Source organism: Toxorhynchites rutilus, chromosome 1, assembly GCF_029784135.1.
Source record: "Toxorhynchites rutilus septentrionalis strain SRP chromosome 1, ASM2978413v1, whole genome shotgun sequence".
Lineage (NCBI taxonomy): Eukaryota > Metazoa > Arthropoda > Insecta > Diptera > Culicidae > Toxorhynchites > Toxorhynchites rutilus.
The window spans coordinates 37,948,371-37,967,815 of NC_073744.1; the positions used below are offsets into that span (position 1 = coordinate 37,948,371).

A 19,445-nucleotide genomic window follows, 5' to 3' on the forward strand; every position below is an offset into this window, starting at 1 on the left:
CCCTCTTCTCCAAATAAATACCAATAAAACCTAAAAAATTTACAAAAGCAATATTATAGAGAAGTTCAACTTTCGGTCTATGACACCGTGCGCGAGTATACGTGTTATGATTTTACACGCGGGTACAGGAGGGTTAATGACAATGCCAACGTTTGTATCGCCTCTTCTACGTTTTACTTCCGTGCAAATTCTGACAGAGATAGAACTAACGGCAGTTATTGAGGCTTATAGCATCACTGAACTAGATGTTGACATCAATTTCAGGCGAAAGGCTATTTTTCAGAACTGGCGCCAAATTCAAGAATCGGCTTGGACTACATGGCACGTTCGTCTTCTACGGGACCATTATCAGCTGAGTTCTGGAATTTCTAATAACGCTTTTTGTTGAATTTCTTATAATGTTTTTTCAATTAATTTATTTTACAAAACCCCTACCTGATGGCAAAAGATGAATGCCCTAGAAAATGTTTTTGGCTTTAAATTTTGTTTGTGGTCATGCTGAGGAACAAAACAAAATGTTTGAATACAAAAATATGAAATTTGTATTACCTGTTCTAAGAAAAGATGACACTCCTATAGAATAAGCAGATAAATAAAAAAAAAGATTTTTCAAAGATCGATTCTTTGGTACCGATTTAATTAGTGGATCGATCCCTTCGCCGTTTGGAGAATCGATCTTTTTATGAAGGTCGTCCAATCCTACTTTCTTTCACCTTCATCTTAAGTCAAACGTCCTCAAAATAGAGAAAGTCTTCATATCTGGCATCTTTGATTTGCAACATCCAGCGTGTTGTGCTTTTAATCGAAAGCTTAAAATTCTGCTGCCATCTCGTGGTGGGCTGAGGAAATCCAATGCGAGAGTGCGTTTAGTGGAATTGTTGTTTCAGAAAAATGTGATTGCGGTATTTTGAAGAGACTTGTGTTCTATTGTAATTAATTTGTGGTGAATGCGGCTTGTGTATACATGATATATATGATATTTCTTGACAATTTATCCAACTACGATAAAATTAGGCGATTTATGTATCATGTGTTTATCTCACATTACAGCTATGTGTGCCAAGGTTCAGAAAGTCATAACTCTTCGCAAAATATTCATATTTAGATGGAACTTGTTGCATTTGACGGGGAAATTAACCGTACACCGAGGATGTTCCTAAATTTCTGAGGTTATGTTGGAAGTTGCTCTTTGCAACGCTTGGTGCATATGCATTTTTGCATCTTTATACGGTTCGATTTGTTCATTTATCTTTTCCAAAAGAGACAATAAAACTAAGGGTGATATTCAAAATGAGTACTAGGAAAAGAAACTATTTGCTTTGAATTTATTAACACTTGTGTCTTCCATGGAATGGAACTGCAAACAACGTGTGTACTGTCTTTGCGTATCTAACTAGCTGGTTGTGATCACCGAACATGGATGATCTGGATAAATAGTACCGTGATTTTTTTTTTATTACATGTGATTGTTGCGGAGAAATCTAGTTTAGTTTGGAATACGTCAACCATTTTTAATCACTGTTCATAAATGTCGCGATTATTTTGTTCTTAATTCTTGTTATAGAACTGAATCATGATCGAAAAGTAGGAGATTTAGAAATTTCGAAGCGCTAATGGTCGCTAATCTCTGTGATCTCATTTGACGAACAGTATCAGGCGCTGCTCGGGAACAGTTCTTTCGTACCATTTTACATCACAAATAGCACTGGCGAGTGATGAACTTTGTTAGAATACAATTTCTTACGGTTTGTGTGTCAGTGACTATTAGTGATGATGTTATACCGCTTCCGTTAATTCTGAACCCAGCATCGAAAAGGCATACAACATGAAGACTGTGTATTGTAATATATACATCATTATGATGATGAGCACGACATCGTCAATCCGTGCAATGAATGTATAAATTAGGGTGGAATCAATTTTCATCTGAAATAGTATACCGTACCGCACTTATAACAAACATAATATAACAGGTTTGAAATATACATGCACAATACAGTAGAGCCATCACAGGCCTGAAGACTCTAAGAGACGAGCACTTCTGAAATCTCGAAAAAAAATTGAACCAATTGGAACGGATTGTTGCCCGCCTCTTACGATGAATACCAAATTTTCCCGATACAGCATTGGATCGAAAAATTCATCAAGCTGGGAGGTCTCCATTCCGATAATATGAAATAAACAGCATACATGATGTAGCAGGTTCCAGCTGAGACATTCGTTTGCGGGGAATGCCGCCATCATAACGTATTGCACGGCAATAGATGTTACAATGACAGTTCACTATACAATAAACTGACCAGACGTCCCGCGTTACGCGGGACAGTCCCGCATTTCGACAAAATGTCATGCGTTAGATTACGTCCCGCATTTGGCAAAAGAAGCTAAAATGTCCCGCGATATCAACATTTAGCAATATTAGAATTTGATCATGTTGATTTTCTTAAATGGATGAACTTCAAAAAACATTTATTTGGCAGACCGTTCAATGAATCCGAAGGTTAACTCGTTGAGCCAGTTTCATCGCACCGAACGTGTACTTTTTGTTTAGAGAGTGTCAAGTAGAAACGACAGCAATAAAATTGGGATTTTTTTGTGTCCTATTGACCCGCAGGGACCGACGTGAGTTAGACGAAGAATTCATTCTCGGTCCTATAGTTCATTCGGGGATCAATGTGTTAGATAAGCCGGAAGAACTAGTGGATGCTGGACAGGAAGAGGCAGAGATGTTTGATGAAGTATTGTAAATAAAGTGCCAGGCGGACTTGCGGCCGGAACCTCAACCATGGTAAATGTCGGCATGTTCTTTAACCTTTACGTGGCTTTAGCGGTCAGCTGTTTCTCCGTTTTGCCCATGAAGTTATTGAAGGAAATCTTCCATTTGAAGTTCACCCAATTTTTTTCCATCCCTCGCAGCTGGGGGATGTTGGTATGGTTGGCGGTTTTCGCTACGATGTTTATTTTCAGTCGATTCATCTCCTCCATTGATCTCTCAGCTGCGTGATACCTCTTTATGAAAGCGGCAACTTCCGACAGGCACTTTGTGTATATCTCTGCGTTCACCACAAGACTCGAAAACAGTACGGCTTGGACATTCCCTCAGCGCCGATCGTCAGCCAGAGACGTCAATGCTTACCTCAATTGTGGGGTACCAGGTCCCCTGCCATTCGTTGAATTCTAGCGTCAACTAGGTTTCATCATTCATTATGAGCACGACATAGTGCTTCGCCGGAAAGAAGTTTTTCACCAGCATGATTTCCTCCAGCTACTTCATCTGACCTCTTCTGACGCTTCCGCATAAAAATGTTCATTCTGACCAGATACTTCTCCACCATTCGGCCGGTTGTTTCGATCTCCCGGCTTGAGGAGCGGCAGGGAAAGATGTTGTAAATACCAAATCGGTTATATCCGGTGGACACGAAGTGTCTCAGGATGTCCATCTTCTTCGCTGGAGGTGGCAGTGTGAAAAATCATAAAGTTGCTTGAAGGCATTCGCCAAGGCTGCTGCGAATTAACAGCGTTGAATCATTTTTGTTGAAGGCCTAATAATCATAAGATTCAAGGAAAATTTGTTCCATTGTATTATCTTATCTAGTTTTTTTTCCATCGCCATCCGAAATTAGTCAATTTTTCTAATGCATGCGTTAACACTAAAATTTTAAAAAATCGCTTCGAATTTTAAAATATTCCATTCGGAAATTTGAAAAAAAATTGTTGAATTCGAATCGTGGTTCCCAGGCTTAAATGCTCTGACTGATCGAGTTTTTTTCAAACGTAAGCAAAATTTGTACCATACAGATCAGGTTCAATTGCAAGGACACATGTTCAGAATTTCATGAATAAATGTTATGTTCAAATGACGTATATACATAAAGTTTTTTTTTGGGTGTCCCGCGTTAGACCTTTACCATACAACGAAGTGCGACTTCTGGTCGAAAAACACGAAACTGATGGATGATGCGTATTAAAACGTTCGGTAGAAATGAGGATCAGATAGAAGTTACTTACTTTCCTTCGAGCAATGTGGAGGCCAACTCGGGAGCTTTCAGATATTTAAAACTAGTCACAAGCAATGGGAACATTCCATACATTAACCCTTGTACCATCACGGCTGAAACATAGAATTTTACTAAATAGTTCGCTGATTTGCGGAGATGTTCGATTTTTTGCTGAATTTCTTGTTTCGGCTGTCCACAAACTCGCAGAGAACGGACTGGACATTATTGAAGCACTGTTGATACATTGGACGATGAAATATATGGATACCAATGCGGAGGGCAAACATCGTTATGATGTTCCAATATTGCCTTCAGGAGGGGGGCAAAGTTTTCCGGCGTAAGAATGATGTCCGCAACACTTGGCTATATGTAGCAAAATATCATACAACTCAGAATGAAGAAAGCTTGCCAGCGTGGTTTCTGTCTTTCGTAATCTTTCCATAAACCTAGCAGTTTACATAACTTCACGGTAGAAGTCATCGTGTGGATGGTTTGCTTTCTGTTGAACGCCATCATGAACGTTCCTGTTACTTAACGAGCGCTAAACGTAAAGTTACTTTCTTAAAAAGAGACGCTCTGTCTATTGGGGAATGTTATACTATCCAATAATTTCTTCGTTTGCATAGGAAATCATCAGATGCATTCCAAGCAACAATGTTTCTTGAAAAGTTGAGACTAAGCTTGAATATCTTCAGGCTTTTAATTATAGCTATCGTTGGGAAAATTACTGTAATTGTAGGGTTTCATTTGGTTGTCTATCATCCATCATTGAAATAACGCATCAGGGCCAACTGACTTAGGGTGCAATTTTGATTTTTGACGTAGACGGTTTGGGTAAAAATGCCAAGTCACAAAAGATGTCACGTTTTTATGAAATTGTTTTAACGATAATGTTCTGAACACTACCGGTGTTGTCAATAACGAGCAACTAATGTAGGATAGCTTTTATATACCACTGCGAATCAGGGGAGTGTAAATAGGTCGCGCGAAAAGCCAATGCCACGTTTTCTTAATCAGTGAACATTAGTGAGTCCAATCACTGAACTCTTCATTGATTGATTACCCTTTGACCATTTACAATTTCATTTAACTATAAATTGTCTAGTACTTCTACAAAAATTCGTACTTATAACATAACATTATTTTCAGACAATGTTTCTCCGTTGCATGGAATACTTGTTTGATACGGAGAATATTACAAAATAAAGACAGCTCAAATCGGACAATTCCTTCCTCGGGTTTAGGGCACACCAACACATTTCCATTTTTGTTTGTATAGATTGAAGATATAGGAATGCGTTATTCCGTTTGAAAATTCTTTTCCACTTTCGAACAAAAATCAATTTCGTTAGCGCCAACATCAAATGGACTAACAACGCTTAACTAATAGAACATATGGGAAATCAATTTTCCGAATTTTCCGATTTTTCTCTCCGCTATATTGATCTACGGGAAGAGACGAATACAACGAAATATAGATGACTCAAATTGAACCATTCCTTCTTCGAGTTTTGCGCTTACCAACACATTTGGCCTTCCTTTTTTATTTATAGAATATAGCGCAAATATCGAATGGACTAACAACGTTTATTATGATGTAATTTGCGAAATGTGGGAATTCAATTTTTCGAATTTTCCGACCTTCCTTCAGGATTTTCCGAAATTTTTCCGTTTTTTCTCTCCACTATATTGATCTACGGAAAGAGACGAATACAACAAAATACAGAAGGCTAAAATCGGACCATCCCTTCTTCGGGTTTCCGCTTAAAACAGATTTTGCCTTACATTTTTATTCATACAGTAGAACCCCGATTATTCGCGAATTATTCGGGCTAGCTCACCGCGGATCACGAAAATCGTTGATAACACAACAAATGACTAAAATTGAGGTGCAAACACAAAACAATAGATTTTTCAGCATGAAAACAATGTTTCATCAATACCGGAATCATTGAGCTATCCATCTGTAAGGTCGTGTATACCAGTTGCCAAGTAATGTGAAAGTCATGACCAAAACAAAAGAACAAAAACTCACCACTCATTGAAAAATTTAGGGTAGGTTCATAGAATTACTACGGAACTCGCTTTCGCGGATAAACAGCACCGCGGATCATCCGCTCGCGGATAATGGGGGTTCTACTGTATATAGATAGATAGATATAAGATATGGAAATGCGTTATTTCGCACGAAAATCCATTTCCACTTACGAACAAATATCAATTTCGATAGCGAAAAAATCGAATGGACTAAAAACGCTTATTATGATGTAATTTTCGAACATGTGGGAATTCAATTTTTCGAGTTTTCCGAAAATTTTCCGGTTTTTCTCTCCACTATATAGATCTACGGGAAGAGACGAATACAACAAAATATAGAAGGCTAAAATCGGACCATCCGTTCTTCGGGCTTTCCGCTTACCAAAAAGTTTTGCCTTACATTTTAATTTATATAGATAGATAGATATAAGATATGGAAATGCATTATTTCGCCTGAAAATCCATTTCCACTTACGAACAAAGATCAATTTCGATAGCGCAATCATCGAATGGACTAACAACGCTTACTATGATGTAATTTTCGAACATGTGGGAATTCAATTTTTCGAATTTTCCGACCTTCCTTCAGTGTTTTCCGGAAATTTTCCGGTTTTTCTCTCCACTATATTGATCTACGGGAAGAGACGAATACAACAAAATATAGAAGGCTAAAATCGGACCATCCGTTCTTCGGGCTTTCCGCTTACCAACAGATTTTGTCTTGCATTTTAATTTATATAGATAGATAGATATAAGATATGGAAATGCATTATTTCGCCTGAAAATCCATTTCCACTTACGAACAAAGATCAATTTCGATAGCGCAAACATCGAATGGACTAACAACGCTTACTATGATGTAATTTTCGAACATGTGGGAATTCAATTTTCCGAATTTTCCGACCTTCCTTCAGAGTTTTCCGGAAATTTTCCGGTTTTTCTCTCCACTATATTGATCTACGGGAAGAGACGAATACAACAAAATATAGAAGGCTAAAATCGGACCATCCGTTCTTCGGGCTTTCCGTATACCAAAATGTTTTGCCTTACATTTTAATTTATATAGATAGATAGATATAAGATATGGAAATGCGTTATTTCGCCTGAAAATCCATTTCCACTTACGAGCAAAGATCAATTTCGATAGCGCAAATATAGAATGGACTAACAACGCTTATTATGTTGTAATTTTCGAACAAGTGGGAATTCAATTTTCCGAATTTTCCGACCTTCCTTCAGAGTTTTCCGGAAATTTTCCGGTTTTTCTCTCCACTATATTGATCTACGGGAAGAGACGAATACAACAAAATACAGGAGGCTAAAATCGGACCATCCCTTCTTCGGGTTTTCCGCTTAACAACAGATTTTGCTTTACATTTTTATGTATATAGATTATAGATTATATCATATTCTGTGTGCATAAGAAACAGTGTACAACTGTGATTGTGTATTGAAATATCTAAAATCACCAAGTTGGTTGTGACGACCGAACATGGACTTATGGGAGCCGTGAATCATTTTCATGTGTCTAATTGAGGGTCCGTTCTACATTAATGACAGTAACGCGATCAATTATTAAAAATATTTTTTCAGAGTAGCGAGCTTGTACTTTAATCACTGGTATAAAGCTGAACCATGATTGAAAAATAGGAAAATGCCGTCTTCATGGCCTGTAAAATATACAAATGAAACATTGTTATCATTGTTATTATACTGCAAATAGACGAAATTACCGTCATAAATGTCACTCGTGTAATAGGAAATAATTTCGATGCACTGATGGTTACCATTTTTTGGGATCTTCTCTGTATGATCAGTACCAGACGCTGTTCTGGAGCGGCTCTTTCGTACCATTTGGTGTTGTAAATTGCGTTGGTGATTGAGGAACTCTGCGATAACACAATCAGTCAGGGTTTGATACTCAAATAATAGGCAAGGATACGATACCGCTTCCGTTAACTCGGAACCCAACATCGAAAAGGCAAACAACAAGAAAACTATGTATTGCAGCACATACACCATTATACCGATCAGCATTAAATCGTCGGTCTAAGTAGAGATAATATCAATTACTACGGGAATTATTTTGTTTCTGAATTTGTATACCATACCGCACTTATGACGAACATAATGTAACAGGTTTGAATTATACATGCACAGTACAATAGAGCCATCACAGGACTGAAGATTTGTTCTAAGAGGCGAGCACTTCTAAAATGACCAATTATAATTGAACCAAATTGAATTGGTGTGTAAAACGTCTCCTACCTGTAGCAAACATCGTGGTTCTTTACGATAACGGCCAGCTTTCTCCGGTAGACACCTGCATCAACACATCCATCCAGTTGTGAGATCTCCATTCCGATAATATGGAATAGACAGGAAACATGATGTAGCAGGTTCCAACCGAGACATTCGTTCGCTGTGAAAGCCGCTACCATCATATACTGCACCGTAGTTAACGTCATGATGACAGGTAACCAGATGGCAAAGTGTGACTTTTGGTCGAAGAACACGAAACTGTTGGATGGTGCGTATTATAATTTACAGTACAAATATGGATCAGAGGAATGCTGCTTACTTTGCTTCGATCATGGTTGCGGGCAGTTTGAGAGTCTCAGAGTTGGTCAGATATCTAAAACTGGTCACGAGCATTGGAATTATTCCGTATATTATACCTTGTACCATCACGGCCGAGACATAGAATCTGATCAAATAGTCCGCCGATTTGCGGAGATGTTCGATTTTTTGCTGAATTTCTTTGTTTGGGCTGTCCACAAACTCGGATAGAACGGATTGGACGTTATCGAAGCACTTTTGATACATTGAGCTATACACTATATGGACACCAATGCGTAGGGCAAACAACGTTATAGAGAATAGTTCCAATATTGCCTTCAGAATGGTGGTAAAGCTTTCCGGTGAAAGTATAATGTACACACTACTTGGTAGTATGAAGCAAAATATTAAGCAGGCCAAGATGAAGAATGCTCGCCAGTGTGGTTTTTGGCTCTCGTAATCCTTCCATAAACCTACCAGTTTACATAATCTCACGGTAGAAGCCATCGTGTGCAAAGTTTGGGTTTTTCTGAACGCCATCGTGAACCCTTCACTTACTCAATGAGAGCTGAATGTAAAGATACTTTCTTGAAAGGGATGTTATGTCTGTTAGGGAATGTCGTTACCAAATGGATGGAACGACAGCTGTGTAATTGGACATAATTTATCTGATAATTGCTTCGTGTGCATAGCAAATCATCGGACTCAAACGAGAGATATTGTAGCTTCCCTATCATAGCTAAATTGAGGGATCCCGTGGACGAGTTGCCGTTTGGACATCTTGATCGTTTTCCATACCACACAACAGTTTTTGATTTGTAGTGTCAAATATTTGAAGTGCTCGAATGTCTTCGGGCTATTAATTACAGCAATTACTGGAAGAATTATCCCAATTATAGTTTTCCATGAGATCATCAAAATTGCGCATTCGAAGGTAAACACTTTTTAATTCATAGATGTCCGTCATCTTGACAAACGAATTTGATGGTGATTGGAAATAGTTCGACAATTACTTTTACATTGAAGAATAACTAACAATACTAAATGTTGATTTGAAAATTTTGCTTTCAGTATTTTTGTTTACCAACAAAACACAGTGTACTTTCAACTGCAGAGTAGTTTTGACATATTAGCCCACCTTATAAGCGCCTAGAGTTGAAGTAGTAAACCAAGGAGCTGGCATCCTTATCCAAGGCAACACAAATTGAGCGTAGGCAACATAGAATGAGCTCACGCTGCTCAGGCTGTCGAGTTTGTCTTGCTTGCTCCCCAATATTAGTATGTCTTGGGGAGATTCGCATTCTTATGATTTTCTATGCGAGATGGCGGCATTCCAGCCCGTTGCAGTAGACGCAATGGGTGCTACCTGCGGGTAAATGCTTGATGTGTCATAGTTCAAATTTTCTCCGAATATCAAGGTATTGCTATGTTCGGTTCATCCGTAATGGAAGCAACATACGAGCATCTGTTTTCATAATTAGGAAATTTTTGTACATGCTCAATTTCAATTCCGTAGGGGGCGTCAGTTATATTTGCCGTGGGACATGTTGCAAGTTCTGTCATAACAATCGCACTCAGTGTCAGTGGGCTGTTTTTGTTCTAATCGTCTTGGTCAAACTACTATTACACATACAACTACATACACTTCACTTCATACCATCGTACACATCAAGGCGGTATAATAAGGTGGAACGTTATGTCAGAATTGCTGTTCAGCCATTACTTGAGTTCGAATTGACAGCGGCCAAATAAACGGCTAGAGTTTCCGAGAAAGAGGATTACAAATGGCATGCAATCGAGGAGTGCATACCGCTATGTATTTGCATGTTTACGCTGTTGGTATCATTGTTGTGTTTCGGTGACTGCTGCAAGTTATTGTCTTCATTGCTGTTTTACGGGACTTGAGGGTTGTTGCCGTTGCTGCTGGGATTGGTAATTCAGCGATTGTGGGAGCTGTGCTAGTGGGTATATGAAACCGGCGGGCTTGTACCGTACTGCTCTTAGTTCCATTCGCTTTGATCACTTTAGTCGTTGACGACCCATTACGATTGAGTGAGCGCAGCGGTACGCTGTGTATATCCAGGCATGTCGTTTCCCGGCGACTGCTGCTTCAGCTAGAGACTCAACTGATCGTGCGGGTTGTGAGACACAATAGCTAGTTCGATTGAAACCGGCCCAGCGCAGGTAATTGTGTGCAGGAAACGCTATGTAGCATATAAAATGGACCTGGTTTGTTTATAAACAAAAATAGTCGCTGTCATTTTTCATCCCCTCTCGCATCTTCCATGCCTAATCCTCAGACTGTCGAAAACGAACCACCAGGCAATTCCAGCTCCTTGGCACAAATAAGGTTTCCGTTTCACCAGTGCATGCAATGCATTGGTTTTCTTTGCATGCACGTAAGCTATAGTTCATATCATAAAAGACTGCGAACCAAAGAAGCCGTTTTCAATAGTTTGACAGCTGAACCATGACGAAGTGGCAGCGTATTCATGATTTGTTCCACGCGCAATTGTTGCAAAAAGATATCTCAACCAGCGTGTGAGTGTCCGAGTGGACCGTGAAAAAGGTCTTAGACCAAGGAAAGAAAGAACACATGTTTGAAAAGGTGGCCACAGGCCGTCTGCCTTTAACTCGCATTCCGAAGGGTTGTCGCTGCCATCAAAAGGAAAATTCGGGCGAATCAAGTGCGTTCAATGGGGATAATGCCGAAGGAACAATAAAGGAAAATTGAGGGGCGAGGTTGAGGGCACGGAAAAACCAACTAACCACATTTGGGAGCTTCGAGTCGAGCGATGTAAGAAAATTTTGAATTTCCTCAAACGAAAAAATCCGGTGATCCTGTTCACCAACAAGAGCTGTCGATCACGTATCCAATTCCAGAACCGATCGCTATATCAGTTCTCTCCCTGTGAAGTATGTGGCCGACCAGCATGAAAACGTGTATCTGACCAAGCATCCTGCTAGCGTTATGGTGTTTGGATTGGATTCCGAAGGCAACCCGGTGTTTATATCGAGATTTTAGGTAAGTATGTTCTTCCGTAGATCATAGAGCATCACGGCCCGAAGCCAAAATGTATTACTTCAACAAGATGGGGCTCCGTGCCACACCTCGAACCGCACTCAGAAGTGGTTGCAGAAACATCTGCGCATAAAATTACATCCGAATGGCTACTGAGTCACACAATTTTTTTGAATATTAAAGACTGTTAATTTTATAAAGAGGACACTTGTTTTTGAGTAGTTGAGGGCTAAACTTGAGGAAAGAGTGAATTCTAGTTCAGAGCGTATATTTAATGCTCATTTTGGCAACACACCTGAGAATTGTCAAATTATTTTCAAAGTGTTCGAAGTATGCGGTGTTTGAAGAAGTTGCCCTTGGTGTCTTATCAAAATCGAAACGCAAAAAAAGATCAGAGAACCGTAAAGCTGAAATCAGAATGTCGCCCTTTGCGGTCCGGCATACTCTTATGGTTGTGTTTGTTCTGCGGACAATGTGGATAGAGAATGTCTTGCAGGTTAAGCTCCGCCCGTTTTCAATTCACGTTAAAATACGATCTCGATTTCGCTCTCAGCAAACAAAATACTCTCTTCCGAGTATACTTCTAAGGTCCGATTTAATTTTAAAATGTGGTGTAATAAAAATAAATAAAAAATTCCAAACTGTAATTCAGTTTTTATTTAGATTTATTTGATAACGTAAGAACTAGGTCTGAAAGAATGAGAAATCTACTCCAATACACATAAACATTTGACCAATCATAAAAACAGGTGCTTTTATTTGTGCATTTTACCTTGTGGCATACGAAAAAGCATATTTTCTGCCAACGCTAGTTTGGATGTACGACCTACACTCTACGGTGTGAACAAAAATTTTAGCTGTTTTTCGATATTTCCACCAATTAACTAAGTATCGTAAAACTTCCCCAAAACAGTGTAATATGAATATGCATCGCGAAGAGCCTAAAAAGATAGAATATTTTATTGACATCAGAAAAGGGAGGAAGATGGCAAGATGATAGTTCAAAATATATTCACCATAGCGAAGGACGCTCGATTCACAAGAAATAATTTCCCCGCTGTGAGGGCTACCTGATTTTGCGATCGTGTCATTATGATTAATATTGCTTTTTGAATTGGAATAGTACGATCGTACCAACGCGTCGTATAAGCCGCATTCGCTATCGAAACGCTCTGAAACAAAGATTTAGATTAATTAGATTTAGATTTAGATAAACAAAATATTTTAATTGTGTCTTTATTTCAGCACATACTGCATCCATAAGTTCCGTCCCCAGCATCGAATATGAAAATACGATCAAAAGGTTGTACAACAAAACGATTGTCATTTGAATTAGCAACTCTCGGTCACCCTTTGCCTGTGAACACAAATTAGATATTAGGAAAACTTTAAATGTTTTGGTTGGTTATTCCTCACTATAGTCAGAACCATCATAATCAGGCAAAGGCAAACAATACATCCAATGTAAAGCATTAGAAGCATGCCATTTAGTACACGCTCCATACGCTTAGTGCTTCTGTTCAATTCACAAATAAAAATCAAATAAAACATGGTCGATTCGAGGTGTAATTTTAGGTTTACCTGTAGCCGACTTCCTGCAAAAGTATAATATCAACTAGCTTCTGTCTGTAGAGGTCCGTTTCTTTGAAATCATCCAACCGATTTAGCTTCATCCGCACAACTTTGAACAAACAGGTAATATGATGCAGAATACACAAGTTGAAGGAATCTGTCGTGACTATCCCGAAGGCCATATAAAATGTCATCAGAATGGTGAAAGAAGTCACGGGCAGCCATAACCAGAAGTAAGCTCCGATATCGAACAGTAAGTAACTGCTCCGTGGTAACATAAAGATAATTTTCAACCATCATTCTACAAAAACTCTTGAACAATACTTACTCAGCGGTATAGACGGTGACCAGAATGGGTCCGGTCCCTAATGCGTACTTCACAACCGTCACCAGAGGTGGTAGCAAGCAGTACAGGGCCACGGACACCATATCGGAGTACATATAAACTTTGATGAACAATTCGGAGGACGACTCCAGGTGCCTTATCGTACCTTGTATGTCCTCGTGTAAATCCAGCGCAACACTCGCCAGAGCCTCTCGTATGTCGGTGTAAATTCCTTCAATAGTATGGCGATGGTAGATTGTAAGTGAGAACAGGATAACACACCTAAGGATGATTAACAGTTCCAGGGAGGATTTTATGACCATGCGGAAGTTGTGACTTTGTCGACAGACAAAACCCAAGCATGGAACCAATAAGAACAGGACGATAAGGGTGACGCAAAGTATGACTTTTCGTGAGCTGTAACTCTGATTGGATCCACTCCACAAACCACACATTTGAAGAAACTTGATTATGGTTTTCATCGTCTCTTCAATCACTCTGTTTGATGTTGAATAATCGCGAATGGTGCATCGATATCGTTCGGGCTATTCGACTAAAGCATTTGGTGCATTCCCACGACAAATCGTGAACGGCTTCCAAACAAAACTGTTAGACGCTTTACATTGGAGCTTACTAAACATAGGTTCCACGAAACGACAAGGGGTCGGGGTCTAGTATTTACAGAAAATATTAGCTGGAAATAATTAACGATGGAAAATATTCAGACATGAATATATTTCTGTAGAAATACGTTAACTGCTTTGTAGGAAAAAAAAAGGATTATTCGTAGTTATGACCAGTGAAGACAACAACGTGGAGGATTTGGATGTTGAGCCACACACTCAGTAGTTTTCGAAAATTAGGAAGGATCAATGACGGCTACGAAATTTTGGTGATTGCTGTGAACCATGAACATGAATAGCTCCCGAGAACATTATACATTATAAATTATTATAAATATATTAATAATTTAAAATTTCCGCAATTTTAGATTTATGAGCGTTGTGTTTGTTAGTTATAGTGAAAATATTAGGTTTACCGTTAAGTTTCTTCGGTTTTACAACAGATGGCGTAACTTGATCATTATTCCAGTGAATCAAATTTCCAGACATTCGCTAGAAAGCTACTGTCATTGCGCGTCTTTTTCGGAATATGTCAAAAAGTTGAAGCGTAAACAACATAGCTTTTGCCACTTCCAATATGTCGAATTTCGTACCAACGAGAGTGTTTTTGGGGGGAGTGTTACTTCATTACTTCAATATGAAGAAAAAAACTGCGGAAAGTCATCGCATTTTGGTGGAAGTTTATGGTGACCATGCTCCAACTGAGCGAACGTGTCAGACGTGCTTTGCATGGTTTTGAAAGTGGTAATTTTGACCGCCAACAAAGTCTGAAGATGAAGAATTGGAGGCTTTACTCGATCAAGATCCGTCACCAAAGCAACAAGAACTTGGATCTTGGAACTACACTTGAAGTAGCTCAGCAAACTATATTTGATCGTTTAAAAGCAATGGGAATGATCCGAAAGATAGGACATTGGGTGCCGTATGAATTGAAGTCACTGAATCAAACTTATCGTTACATTAATGCCTGATTTCGGTATCTCAACATAATCTCAGCAATTTAACTATTATTAAGTTACTGTGTTGGTGCTACCGTGGCCAAGGGGTTAGCGTCAAACCTAACATGCCGGGGGTTCGGGTTCGATTCTCGTTCAGATCGGAGGAATTTTTCGTCAATGAAATTTTCTTTGTCTTGCACTGAGCTCACGCGTATTCTAGAGCTTGCCACTCAGAATGCATTCAGGTGTGTTATTTGGCATACAAATCTCAACTAACTAATGAAAATGACGCAAGTAATACTACGTTGAGATGGCGAAGTTCCTTTAGAAACGTTAGTGCATTTTAAGAAGAAGAAGAAGAATTACTGTGTTTCGCCATCAAACAACTGTTTTATTAGCATAAGAACCATCGTGGTCCGTTAGGAACAATTTGTAATGTTTAACAAACGTTTCAAATATTTCCAGACTACGTAAAAAACCTGTAGATTTCAAAATGGTTATTAGATCTTTTTGAGGACGATTTGTTTTATAATGTATTTTGTATGTTTAACTTGTGCACATGAAAATTCTTGTTTATTTAGACGAAATTGTCAATGGCAGTAACTTCTCTTTTATCCTCCTAGAGATGCCTTTTGATTATTACCAAGCGTCTTTTTTCACAGCTCGGAACAGTCTGAGCAGGTTCAAAGTAGCAGCAGCGTAGTGAGTGCCTTCGGTAGTTGTGTAGAAGTTGTTTTTACACTCATTCTTGAAATCTTCACCGTTGATTGTAACGACTTTTTACTGAAACATGACGAATTGCCTCCCGAGAAACATTTGAGCACTTTTCCCTTCGGCCAGATTCGGAGAAATTCTCCAGTTTTATTGATGAAAACAACTATAACAACGGAAAATGTAACTGCTCTTATACAAACATGACACAAAAACATTTGTTTACTCTCAGCACTTGCATACACACATATGGAAATCATGCAGTGTATGGTAGTTACTAATACCAATACAGTACAATTTAAATTGAAACGTTGTTTGTTTACAATGACACAAAACAGCAAGATCATTACCTGGTTTTATAGAAGTTGGACAGTGTGTACACGGGTAAATTGCTTGCCATATCAACACCTTCTGTTCTATTACTTCTGTCTCACACACATGTCTTCATAATGTTGACCAGGGTTCGGCAAAGTCATATTTAACTGAGGATAGTCAGGGGACTATGGAGCCATCGGTCTTCGCATTCAATTGGAAGTGAGTTTTTGGTCCTTTCACCAGTTTCTCTGTCAACATAAATCAAATGTCATTCGAGCGTCTTCCTTGCTATTTGCACTACAATGGTTCGTGTTCATTTCATTCTTGACCGTCACTGCCAACTTCACCATTGTTGAACCATTAAAAAAAGTGTTCATTCTAAAAAACAGGCATGCGATGCTATCCTCAAAAAGGGCTGACTAATGGGAGAACATATTGTAGATTCTTCGTAACGACAACGAGTCATCTCTTGATGCGTTGTTCATTCGTGGGTTCATTGAAGCCTAAAAGTTACAGAAGAGGTTGTGTTCGAAACGAGTTAATTGACTCTACCTGCACCGAAAATGGTAAAAAATAGTTGAGTCATTTGGCATGAATGATATTACTTCTTCTTCTTTTTTTTGGCTTTAAGAGGGTTTAAACTTTTCAGTTCATTCGCATCTAAATGATATTACAATAATTGACTTCAGGGATCCCGTGGCCGAGTCAGCGTCACACATTGTCATGCCGGAGATTCGGGTTCTATTCCCGTTCTGGTCGGGAGATCTTTCGTCAAAAAAATTCTTCCGACGGTTATTCTAGAACTTTCATAGTTATACATCTGGTAATGTATGGACACATAGTACAGAATAAAGTTCAGTAAATTGAAGTTTTCTTCAAAAATATTGACAATTTGGCTTGTGACAGAATATATTCGTCACGGAGTGAATCAGGGTGTAAATCATGGAAATGGGGGAAATTTTTTTCATGCAAGTGAAATTGTTTTCGCTATGAAACAACTGATGGCACTCGCTCGAAGTGAAATGTTGTTGTCTCCGAATCCCGAATGTCATCGCTGATTGTGTATTTCGTAGTTCAAAATAAATTGGTAATTAAATTCAAAAAATAGTTGTCCGTTTGCTTACATTTCTAAGAAAGCACTTTCGTACAAACTCTAATAACGAACCCCGTTTAATAAGCGATACGGTTTATTAATAATACTTAATCTATTGTCAAAACAAATTTACTACTTAAGATTTTGCTAAGCATACGGAATGTATACGTTATTTACGTCTAAATGAACTGGAAATTAAGATTAGTTGGTAACGTAACAAAGGAGAACCTGGACTACTAATTTGCAGAATATCTACAGTTTGGAAATGAGCAATTTTTCTTCGTCAACTGTCCGAGAAGACTCCACCGTAGGCAGGAAATTTCCCACGGCGAATATGTTGTTTGGATCTAGCTCCTGCTTGGTGGCCCGATACAAGCTTACCCCCACATCCGACACACTCCCAGGATACCAGCGGGCTCGAATTTTCCCCACACCATGATGGTGCGAAATGGATCCTCCCGACGACAATATCTCTTCCCGGGCGTGACTTTCTATGGTTTCGTAGATGTGCACCGGATCGGAGAAGCCGGTGTGGTTGAAGCCGAAGTAGAAATATACACACGCTCCCGCATCGTACGATTGCGTTACCCGGCACGAGATGAGGTAGTGTTGGATGCTGTGTTTGGCACATTCCTGGAAGGGAAATTAAATATTCGAGATAAAAACAAGTAGCTTGTGAATTATAATGTTTAGATAGGTACCTGTCTGATTCGATTTTTCACATTCGAACATAACGCGTCGCATCGAACCCACGGCACAGAAGTCTCAAAGGATTCCGCCACCACGCTGTACTCGAGAGCCAAGTCCTGCGGATGAAAAATAAACACCATTAGCTTTGGCACACTATTCTGTGCTTAACCTTGGTGGAGGCTGCGTTGCATTTGTGCTTCATCGTGTTCGCATCGTAAAGTCAAATATTTGCTGCTAACAAATGCACGCTGACGTAACCACTTTAAGATGTTGCATTGGAAGGTAAATGTTTACTACTTAATTACAGAAGTGTCATTCCTCACCCTGATGTATGCGATCACGAAGGTTAGAATGTAGCCCTTCTCGCCGTTGGTGCTACCCGCCGAGAAGCCACCATGTTTGCCCGCTATGGCCATAATTTTTTGTTCGTGCAGTTTCACATCCTTTTCGTTGCCCTCGAACACCAGAGTGGCTATCGCAATCTTCTCCAAACTCATGCCCTTGACAGTGGTGATGTAAAATCTTTGCAGTGCGGATCCCAGATTAGACAGGGCACCGCCGGGAATTTTAAGCGCCTGACCGAACAAAAATTGCTCGTTATCGATTAACCGGATACTGGCGGGCTGTAAGCGATGTCTAGCCACTTCTCTCAGACATCTCACCCCGGATCCAAAGTCCGGAAAAACGAGTGATCCATACTTTTTCACCTCCGGCAGGGGACGGAGTTTTATCACTACCTCCGTCACCACTCCCAGCGTTCCTTCCGAACCCAGTATAATATGATTGAAATCCGGACCGCACGAAATTCTTGGCACTATCACGCTCTTCTCCAATACCCCTTTGGCGGTGACCATTTTCACCTTCACCACGAGATCCTCGATATTGCCGTAGGTATTTTTCTTCATACCGGACGCCCTCGTAGCCACCCATCCTCCCAGGGTGGAAAATTCGTAACTATCAGGTTCGTGGCCCGTTGTGAAGCCCAGCTTCCTCACCTCCCGCTCCAAATCCTGCCCGACGATGCCTGCCTCGAAACAGGCAACCAAGTTTTCTCTATCAATCCACAGCATCTTATTCATTTGGCTCGTATCCAATGCGGCGATCGGTCTGTGCTCATTCTCCGGACACGTGGATGCCCCCGATACCGATGTACCTCCTCCGTAAGGTATCACCACCACATTGAACTCATTGGCAGCGTTGACAATCTGTTCCACCTGATCATGGCTGGCAGGGAAAACAACCACGTCCGGAATCCGTCTGAACTGACCCGTTCGTAGAGCATAAATATCGTGCAGGGCTTGACCATGGCATCGGATCAACCGATCTTCGCCACTCTGGCTGAAATCAATTTTGTGCTGTCGTAGGCTCGCTATGAAGTCAGTGCACGGTACTGGTTCAGGATAGTGCTGCGGCAGTGGGTCGCCTAAGCATTTCTTCGTGAGGTCCACGTTCAGATGCCTTTCGACGTACTGCTTGAAGTAGGGCAGGGATATTGAGCCTCCGATTGGGTAACTGCATTGGGTAAAAGATTGCAATTTAAAATGAGATTGGTCGGATAAAGG

At 39.8% G+C, this 19,445-nt stretch overlaps 3 protein-coding genes across 4 annotated transcripts in view; all 3 read right to left on the reverse strand.

The window, feature by feature from the left end:
* Positions 1–7,645: 7,645 nt before the first annotated feature.
* On the reverse strand, positions 7,646–9,101 carry LOC129780340 (odorant receptor 67c-like). The gene is made up of 6 exons (XM_055788499.1): positions 8,617–9,101; positions 8,304–8,555; positions 8,147–8,246; positions 7,983–8,084; positions 7,769–7,924; positions 7,646–7,705 (listed from the first exon to the last, which is right to left on the reverse strand). The coding sequence occupies exons 1-6, from the start codon at positions 9,099–9,101 to the stop codon at positions 7,646–7,648; spliced, it is 1,155 nt and encodes a 384-aa protein (XP_055644474.1).
* Positions 9,102–12,312: 3,211 nt separating this feature from the next.
* LOC129762347 (uncharacterized) lies at positions 12,313–16,191 on the reverse strand. Its single transcript, XM_055760553.1, has 7 exons — positions 16,136–16,191; positions 13,517–13,745; positions 13,198–13,449; positions 13,033–13,132; positions 12,869–12,973; positions 12,633–12,788; positions 12,313–12,557 (listed from the first exon to the last, which is right to left on the reverse strand). Exons 2-7 carry the CDS (start codon positions 13,627–13,629, stop codon positions 12,501–12,503), a joined length of 783 nt encoding a protein of 260 aa, XP_055616528.1. The 5' UTR covers positions 13,630–13,745; positions 16,136–16,191; the 3' UTR covers positions 12,313–12,500.
* LOC129762346 (alkyldihydroxyacetonephosphate synthase) overlaps positions 13,718–19,445 on the reverse strand; it is a 53,953-nt gene continuing 48,225 nt past the window's right edge. The window contains exons 4-6 of one of the 2 annotated variants that reach the window (XM_055760552.1): positions 18,207–19,395; positions 17,895–17,999; positions 13,718–17,826 (exon numbers count right to left, since the gene is read on the reverse strand). In XM_055760552.1, coding sequence (XP_055616527.1) covers positions 17,446–17,826; positions 17,895–17,999; positions 18,207–19,395 — 1,675 coding nt within the window. In that variant the 3' untranslated portion in view covers positions 13,718–17,445. The remainder of the gene's footprint in view (positions 17,827–17,894; positions 18,000–18,206; positions 19,396–19,445) is intronic. The other variant, XM_055760551.1, reaches the window with a different exon arrangement.